The following is a 10,000-nucleotide window of genomic DNA, read 5'->3' on the forward strand; positions in this document are numbered from 1 at the left end:
AAGAGCCAGCTGGACCCCAACGTGAAGGACTGGGGAGACTATTCGGACCTTCCCGCCGGAACGGAGCTAGGACTCGGCTTGGATGAGGACAGACAACATGGAGACAAGACCGGAGACTCTGGTCTTGCGTCCGAGTTGGATTTTCTCTCTGATTTTGCAGGCAAGTAAACGATCAGAAGTGTTCGCATGGCCTCAGAACCAAATTCTGGGCCAGCATACCTAAGACTTTTAAAGGACTTTAGTCATAAGATTAGATGATGGCAAACTTCCAAGATGGCGCCAAGTATCGAAAATCATAATTTTTTAGGTTTAAACACACAAAATTAGCTCAAAAGCCAGCAAAAAATGTTAGCATGCTAAAATAGGAGAGGTTAGCATGAATCCAAGATGGCGCCAAGTATCAAAAATCATAATTTTTAGGTATAAACACACAAAATTAGCTAAAAAGCTAGCAATAAATGTTAATACAAGAGACCTTAGCATAAATCCAAGTTGGCACCAAGTGTCAAAAATCATTGTTTTTAGGTAAAAACATATAACCTTAGGTAGTAGAAAACTGTTTTTAAACTTGCGAATCGTTTTTATACTTGCAGAAAATTGTTTTTTTATTTGCGAATAATTTTTTTAGTTGTATAAAATCTTTTTACTTAAGAATCGTTTTTTAAATTGATTTTGCTTTTTGTTTTTTACTTGGGAATCGTTTTTTTAATTGCAGAAAATTGTTTTCATACTTGAGAATTATTTTTTAAATTGAAGAAAATATTTTTTTGTTTAACTTGCAGAACATAGTTTTTTTTAAAACTGGGGAATCGTTTATTTAATTGCACAAAGTAGTTTTTTTAAACTTGCCAATTGTTTTTTTTGCTTTTGGAAAATTGTTGATTTTTTTACTTGCAATCTTTTATTTTTACATACATTTTTTAATCGTTTTTTTTAACTTGCAGGTTTTTTTATTTATTATTTGCAAAACTTTTTTTTTTTAAATTGTAGAACATTTTTTAATACTTGAATCTTTTTTATTTTTAATTGAAATAAATGGTTATTTTATACTTAAGAGACATTTTTTTAATTTAATTGTTATTTCTTTTTTACTTGGGAATCGTTTTTCTAATTGCAGAAAATATATTTTTTTTAACTTGCCAATTGTTTTTTTACTTACAGAATTGTTTTTATTTTTTTTACTTGCAAATCGGGTTTTTACTTCCAGAAAAGTTTTTTTTTTTATTGAAATAAATGTTTTTTATAATTAAGAATCGTTTTTTTGATTGAAGAATTTGTTGTTGTTGTTTTTTTTTTTACTTGAGAGTCGTTTTTTTTAATTGCAGAAAATTGTTTTTATACAATAAAGATGTTTATTTTTTTACTTGCAAATTGTTTTTTTGAGGTTAAATATTTTTTTTGGTTGCAAATAGTTTTTTTAATTGCAGAAAATAGTTTTTTTTAACTTGCCAATTGTTTTTTTACTTACAGAAAATTGTTGTTGTTGTTTTACTTGCAAATCGTGTTTTTGCTTCCAGAAAATAGTTGTTTTTAAACTTTTGAATCGTTTTTTTACTTGCAGAAAAAAAAAAAAAAAAAATATATATATATATATATATATATATATATATATATATATTAAAACAACAAATAAAAATAAAAAAATATATATATTTGCAAGTAATGTTTTTACTCGTAGAAAATTGTTTTTATACTTGAATCGTTTTTTTTTTTAAATTGAAATAAATGTTTTTTATAATTAAGAATCGTTTTTTTGATTGAAGAATGTGTTTTTTTTACTTGGGAGTCGTTTTTTTTAAATTGCAGAACATTGTTTTTATACAATAAGAATTGTTTCTTTTAAATTGAAGAAAACTGTTTATTCTTTTACTTGCAAATTGTTTTTTGGGTTGTTAAATATATTTTTTAGTTGCAAATCATTTATTTAGAATAGAATAGATTAGAATAGAAAGTACTTTACTGATCCCTGGGGGAAATTCAGCACCACAGTTTGCTCACAACAGACAATAAACATTTGGGTATTTTTTACATGTGAATAACATAAATACAGTCTATTATACAGCATTATTCACATGTGAATAATATAAATACAGTCTATTATACAGCATTATTCACATGTGAATAATGTAAATACAGTCTTTTATACAGCATTATTCACATGTGAATAATATAAATACAGTCTATTATACAGCATTATTCACATGTGAATAATGTAAATACAGTCTATTATACAGCATTATTCACATGTGAATAATATAAATACAGTCTATTATACATTCAAGTAATTAATTGCAGAAAATAGTTTTTATACTTTTTTGTGTGTTTGTGGAGTTTTGGCAGTAAGGTGAAGGTGTGAAGGAACACTATTGATTATATATATATATATATATATATATATATATATATATATATATATATATATATATATATATATATATATATATATATATATATATATATATATATATATATATATATATATAAAATGTTTTTTTTGTGCAGGTAAAAAGCGTCTGTGGGTGATCACGGCTCCCTCGCACCAGGACCACTACCTGCGCATGATGGAGAAGCAGCTGGAGGACATGGACCAGGTCCTTTAGGTCCTTTAGGTCCTTCAGGTCCTTTAGGTCCTTCAGGTCCTTCAGGCGACGTGCTGATGTTGTGTTCTCTTCTAGAAGTTTCTGAACTGCCGCCTGGCAGAGCGAGACACGCTGCTGGTCACCATCGTGCAGAACGCCATGATGGAGGGCAGGATCCAGAAGACCAGCGCCCAAGGAGACGCCACGGTGGAGACCCTGGACCCCGACACCGTCACCAGACTGCTGCACTACCTGCAGCTCACCCAGGTCAGCGCCCGCTTTAAAGTAGTCCGTGTGCAGCTTGTGCGGCGGTGGAGCTTTGCTACCCGCCGGGAAGGAGTCGGTCGTTGTCTACGTCCGAGCTCGGAGTCTGGGGCTGCACGAGTGCTGCGGTTCATTTGGCAAAAACATGGATTCCAACGTTGAAGGTTTTTTAACACTCTTCATGGAGAAGCGCAAGATGGTTGCCCAAGGGCACTAAGGCAGTGTAGGACAACAATGGTGTTCACACTGGATGGTGACATTTTCAACACGATTTTGGACATTTTTCAAAATGAACCGCAGCTCTCCAGTGCCAACAGCACTCGTGCAGCCCCACACAATGACGCTGCTACCGCCACACTTGCTACTCACTTCTGCTGCCAACTATTGTGACTCATTTCTTGTACAAGCTTTACACTGACTAATCTAAAACATATTCACATTTCTGTTCAAGTCTGGAATGGACTTATACTGTCTTTAAGTTAAAGTGGAGTGGTATTTGTTTGTATTTGTGGTATTTTTGAAGTAGCTAAAACACTGCAGAGGAACGTTAGCCATTAGCTAGCTATGTTTTAACACAAGAACTCCTTTTTTTCCTAAAAAAAACCCAAAAACTTTTTTCTACAAAATATTTGACTTTAATCATGTAAAATGGCTGTTTTTATTTGTATTTTATATATATATATATATATGTATATATATATATATATATATATATATATATATATATATATATATATATATATATATATATATATATATATATATATATATATATATATATATATATATATATATATATATATATATATATATATATATATATATATATATGTATATATTTCTCACAATATTGCATTTTTCTTTAAAAAAATAAAACATTTAAAAAATAAAAAATTCACAATACATCTGACTTTAATCCTGTAAAATTGTATAATTGTTTTGGTACATTTTTCTCTAAATATTCTCCAAAAAATTATTGTACGATGACAACTTTTTTCACTAAATATTACTAACTTTTTTCTTAAAAAAACCCAAACAAACAAACAAAAAAAAGAGTCAGAAAAGTCAAAATATTCCTAAAATTCTTGCTGGATAACTTTTTCCCTCATACTATTGCATTAAAAAATAAATAAATAAAAATTATAATACATCTGACTTTGAACCTCTGAAATTCTAAAAGAAAAAAAAACTTTTTTTCAATATATATTTGACTTTAATATTATAAAATTACATAATTTTGTCTTGTAAAATACAATTGTTTTTTCTCTCAGAGTATTCCTACAAAGTCTTGTATAAAAAGTTTTTCTCACAATTTCAAAAATGTTCCCCCCCCAAAAATTATGACTTTTTAAAAGAAACCCAAAAAAACGTTCTTTTTAAAAATAATTCTACTCAAGTCTTGCTGGATAACTTTTTCCTCACAAAAAACAACAACAAAAAAATAAAATAAACTTTAATCTTCTAAAAGGTAATACTTTTTTTGTGCATTTTTAACTTTTTTTCTCAAAATATTCCAGCATAATTCTCATACTTTTCTCACAAAATATTAGTAACTTTTTGTAAAAAAAAAAAAAAAACTGTCAGAAAAGTCAAAATATTCCTAAAAGATTTGCTAGATAACTTTTTCCTCACAATATTGCAACTTTTTTTTTACTAAAAAAACAACAACAACAACAACAACAACAACAACAAAAAGCACTCAAATGATGACTTTTTAAAAGAAACCCCAAAAAACTTTTTTTTAAAAAAATAATTCTACTCAGTTCTTGCTGGATAACTTTTTCCTCACAAAAACAACAATAAAAAAAACTAAATAAACAATACATCTGACTTTAATCTTCTAAAATGTTATACCTTTTTTGTGCATTTTTAACTTTTTTTCTCAAAATATTCCAACATAATTCTCATACTTTTCTCACAAAATATTACTAACTTTTTCTAAAAAAATAAATACATTTTTTTTTTTTAAAAAGTCAGAATATTCCTAAAATGTTTGCTGGATAACTTTTTCCTCACAATATTGCAACTTATTTTTTCTAAAAAAAACCAACACATTTTTTTTTTTTTATAAAACTCTTTCACAACACATCTGACTTTAATCCTCTAAAATGTTATACTTTTTTTGTGAATTTGTAACTTTTTTTCTCAAAATATTCCAACATAATTCTTGTACGATGACAACTTTTCTCACAAAATATTACAAAGTTTTTCTAAAAAAAAAACAGTCAGAAAAGTCAGAATATTCCTAAAATATTTGCTAGGATAACTTTTTCCTCACAATATTGCAACTTTTTTTCTTCTAAAAAAACAAAACAAAACAAAAAAACAGTCTTTCAAAACACATCTGGCTTTAATCCTCTAAAATGTTTTACTTTTTTCTTGTTCATTTTTTACTCTTTTACTCAAAATATTCCAACATAATTCTTGTACGATGACAACTTTTCTCACAAAATATTACTAACTTTTTCTAAAAAAAACGAAACAGTCAGAAAAGTCAGTTATATTCCTAAAAGTTTTGCTAGATAACTTTTTCCTCACAATATTGCAATTTTTTTTTTCTAAAAAAAATAAATAAATAAATAAAAACACTCTTTCACAACACATCTGACTTTAATCCTCTAAAATGTTATACTTTTTTCTTCTGCATTTTTGACTTTTTTTCTCAAAATATTCCAACATGATTCTCATACGATGACAACTTTTCTCACAAAATATTACTAACTTGTTCTAAAAAAACAAAACAAAACAAAAACAGTCAGAAAAGTCAGAAATTCTTGCTAGATAACTTTTTTCCTTTCCAATAATGCATTAAAAAAAAAAAAAAAAAAAAAAATGCCCCATACATCTGACTTTAATCCTCTAAAATTCTAAAAAAAAATAATAAAGACTACTTTTTTTTTCATAATATATTTGACTTTAATCTTGTAAAATTACATAATTTTTTCTTGTAAAATACAATTGTTTTTTTCTCAGACTATTCCTACAAAGTCTTGTATGAAAAGTTTTTCTCACAACAAAGAAACCCAAAAAAAACCTGTCTTTTAAAAAATTATTTCTACTCCATTCTTGCTGGATAACTTTTTCCTCACAAAAAACAACAACAAAAAAACAAACAAAGTCAGAAAAGTCAGAATATTCCTAAAAGTTTTGCAAGATAACTTTTTCCTCACAATTTTGCAACTTTTTTTTCTATAAAAAACAAAAAAAAAGCACTCTTTCACAACACATCTGACTTTAATCCTCTAAAATGTTACACTTTTTTCTTGTGCATTTTTTAACTTTTTTTCTCAAAATATTCCAACATAATTCTTGTACGTGGACAACTTTTCTCACAAAATATTACTAACTTGTTCTAAAAAAACAAAACAAAACAAAAACAGTCAGAAAAGTCAGAATATTCCTAAAATTCTTACTAGATAACTTTTTTCCTTTTCAATATTGCATTAAAAAAAAAAAAAAAAAAATCCCCATACATCTGACTTTAATCCTCTAAAATTCTAAAAAAAAAAACATTAGACTTTAATCTTGTAAAATTACATAATTTTTTCTTGTAAAATGCAATTGTTTTTTTCTCAGACTATTCCTACAAAGTCTTGTATAAAAAGTTGTTCTCACAATTTCACTATTCCCCCCCCAAAAAATGATGACTTTTTAAAAGAAACCCAAAAAAACTGTCTTTAAAAAAAATATTTCTACTCAATTCTTGCTGGATAACTTCTTCCTCACAAAAAACAACAACAAAAAAACAAACAAAGTCAGAAAAGTCAGAATATTCCTAAAAATTTTGCAAGATAACTTTTTCCTCACAATATTGCAACTTTTTTTTCTAAAAAAAAATAAACAAAAAAACTCTCTTTCACAACACATCTGACTTTAATCCTCTAAAATGTTACACTTTTTTCTTGTGCATTTTTTAACTTTTTTTCTCAAAATATTCCAACATAATTCTTGTACGAGGAAAACTTTTCTCACAAAATATTACTAACTTTTTCCTAAAAAAAACAACTCAAAACAGTCCGAAAAGTCAGAATATTCCTAACATTTTTGCATTAAAATTTCTTCTTCACAATACTGAAACTTTTTTTCCTAAAATAAAAAAAGTACTTTCAAGACCCGCTTCAGCTTTCATGGCGTCACCTTTACCGGCAGTTTTGAAGGCAAAACACGTCTCTGCTTGTAAGAGCTCCGTGTGTGTGTTGACTCACATGCTCTTATTACCAGCAGTGCCATTTTGTCCATGAAAAAAAAAGTACCGGTATTTTGTGTTGTATACAATAGTACAATACTGCTGATATCAGACCGATATCTACAAGCAGTATGGGACTGGGACCTGGTATCACCAATCACATCTTTCAGGACCAAGCCTTCAACATGTTGATCCTGAAAAAAAACCTGCGAGTCAGCGAGCGCTTCCCCTACCCGGTGCGTGTGGCGGCCATCTTGGAAGTCATCGACCAGCTGCCCGCCAGGAAGCTGGAGAAGATCACCAGGAAGGGATCCAGGATAAGGTAAACCCCTCAAGGCGGTCCCGGGAGCGTCTGACGCCATCTTTTGTTCCGGCAGCTGCGGAGGCGGCCGGAGGAAGGTTGTGGTGAAGAGGAGGAGGATGAAGAAGAGGATCACGCCCAGGCCGAGTCACGCCAGCTCAATGGTCGCCTCGCAGAGGAGGAAAGCCGCCCTGAGGAGCAAGATCCAGGACATCCTCAGTGGGAGGTCCAGGTTCGTCATCTGGAAGGCGCCCAGCACCGGCAGGAAGTCCGGCGGAGGCAAACAGGAAGTGGCGAGGGAGAGGGCGCACGTGTCGGCGGGAAAACATGAAGAGAAGAACCAAAGGTGATTTGTTTATAATTTGAATTTTTAAACAATGCATTTTTATTCACTGAATTTTTATACCCTGAATTTTAAAACACTGAATTTTTACACATGAAATAGTTTCACCCTGAATTTTAAATAATGAATTTTTAAACACAACATTTTGAAACACTGAATTTTTTACACAATGAATTTAAAATACTGAATTTGTATACACACAATTTTGAAACACTGAATTTTTATACTGAAATAGTTTCACCCTGAATTTGAAATAATGCATTTTTAAACACAACATTTTGAAACACTGAATTTTTTTACACAATTAATTTAAAATACTGAATGTGTTGGCCCTGCGATGAGGGGGCGACTTGTCCAGGGTGTACCCCGCCTTCCGCCCGATTGTAGCTGAGATAGGCTCCAACACCGCCCCGCGACCTCGAAGGGAATAATAAGTGGTAGAATATGGATGGATGGATGAATTTTTATACACACAATTTTGAAACACTGAATCTTTATACCCTGAATTTTAAAACACTGAATTTTTATACATTAAATAGTTTCACCCCAAATTTTAAATAATGAATTTTTAAACACAACATTTTGAAACACTGAATTTTTATACACTGAATCTTAAAACACTGAATTGTTGTACACACAATTTTAAAACACCGAATTTTTATACATTAAATAGTTTCACCTTGAATTTTAAATAATTAATTCTTAAACACAACATTTTGAAACACTGATTTTTGTATACATTAAATAGTTTCACCCTGAATTTTAAATAATTAATTTTTAAAACCAACATTTTGAAATACTGAATTTTCATACACTACATTTTAAAACACTGAATTTTTTTACACAATGGATTTAAAATACTGAATTTTTATACCCTGAATTTTAAAACACTGAATTTTTATACACTGAATTTTAAAACACTGAATTTTAAAACACTGAATTTTTTTACACAATTAATTTAAAATACAGAATTTTTATACACACAATTTTGAAACACTGAATTTTTATACCCTGAATTTGAAAACACTGAATTTTTATACATGAAATAGTTTCACCCTGAATTTTAAATAATTAATTTTTAAAACCAACATTTTGAAATACTGAATTTTTATACACTACATTTTAAAACACTGAATTTTTTTACAAAATGAATTTAAAATACTGAATTTGTATACCCTGAATTTTAAAACACTGAATTTTTATACACTGAATTTTAAAACACTGAATTTTTTTACACAATGAATTTAAAATACATAATTTTTATACACACAATTTTGAAACACGGAATTTTTATACCCTGAATTTTAAAACACTGAATTTTTATACATTAAATAGTTTCACCCTGAATTTTAAATAATGAATTTTTAGACACTGACGTTTTACACACTCATTTTTTTACACAATGAATTTAAAACACTGAATTTTAAAACCCTTTTAATTTTGAAACACTGCATTTGTATACATTGAACTTTAAAACACTAAATTCTTTATACATAACATTTTTAAACAATGAATTTTGAACACAGAATTTGTATATACTATATTTTTAAACAGTGCATTTTTAAACACTGAATTTTAAAACACTGAATTTTTATACACTGAATTTTTACACAATGAATTTAAAACACATTATTTGTATATACTACATTTTGAAACACTGCATTTTATAACAATTAATTTTTACACAATAAATTGTTTTACTCTGAATTTTTAAACACAAAGTTTTGAAACACTGAATTTTTATAAACTAACTTTTAAAATTCAGAATTTTAAAACACACACATCCTGCTAATACATTTTTTTTCCAAATTTTTTTTAAATTTTATATATATTTTTTAAATTAATTTCACAAAATTGCAACACCCAAAAAATCATCAGCATTAATTGAGTGTAAAAACCGAAGTTTGGTACTGAAGACACAAATGTCCTCCATAGTAGACAAGTCAGACAAGTGTTGATAAAAGTCACAAACGAGATAAAGAAGACGTGATGACATTTTGGGGATGATCCGGATCACCGTCTGATGACTTCCTTCCAATGCGTCTCTACTTTCCCATGTGGTTGTTTTGAAGGCCTGACACGTCTTTAGCTGAAGGCTCGAACAAGTGGGCGGAGGAGAAGGTCAGAGAAGAAGAGAACAACAACAAGGAAGAGAACAACAACAAGGAAGAAAGAAACAACAAGGAAGAGAAGAACAACAAGGAAGAGAAGAAGGGCAAAGGGAAGAAGGGAAAGAAAGGGAAGAAAAGAAAAGGAAAGAAGTCCAAACAGGAAGTGAGTGAGAAGGACAAAACTGCCTTGAAGGACTTTTTGGAGACTTTCAAGGG

The 10,000-nt window shown here is 29.2% G+C and overlaps 1 protein-coding gene across 2 annotated transcripts in view; it reads left to right on the plus strand.

Moving 5' to 3' along the window:
- The window catches only part of ccdc80l2 (coiled-coil domain containing 80 like 2), a 33,980-nt gene that overhangs the window by 11,722 nt on the left and 12,258 nt on the right, over positions 1 to 10,000 (plus strand). For both annotated transcript variants that reach the window (XM_062057125.1, XM_062057126.1), the window contains 6 exons: positions 1 to 160; positions 2,503 to 2,591; positions 2,676 to 2,846; positions 7,200 to 7,351; positions 7,407 to 7,676; positions 9,746 to 10,000. The exon at positions 1 to 160 is cut by the window's left edge; the exon at positions 9,746 to 10,000 is cut by the window's right edge and continues 16 nt beyond it. In XM_062057125.1, coding sequence (XP_061913109.1) covers positions 1 to 160; positions 2,503 to 2,591; positions 2,676 to 2,846; positions 7,200 to 7,351; positions 7,407 to 7,676; positions 9,746 to 10,000 — 1,097 coding nt within the window. The remainder of the gene's footprint in view (positions 161 to 2,502; positions 2,592 to 2,675; positions 2,847 to 7,199; positions 7,352 to 7,406; positions 7,677 to 9,745) is intronic.

Source organism: Entelurus aequoreus, linkage group LG08, assembly GCF_033978785.1.
Source record: "Entelurus aequoreus isolate RoL-2023_Sb linkage group LG08, RoL_Eaeq_v1.1, whole genome shotgun sequence".
NCBI lineage: Eukaryota > Metazoa > Chordata > Actinopteri > Syngnathiformes > Syngnathidae > Entelurus > Entelurus aequoreus.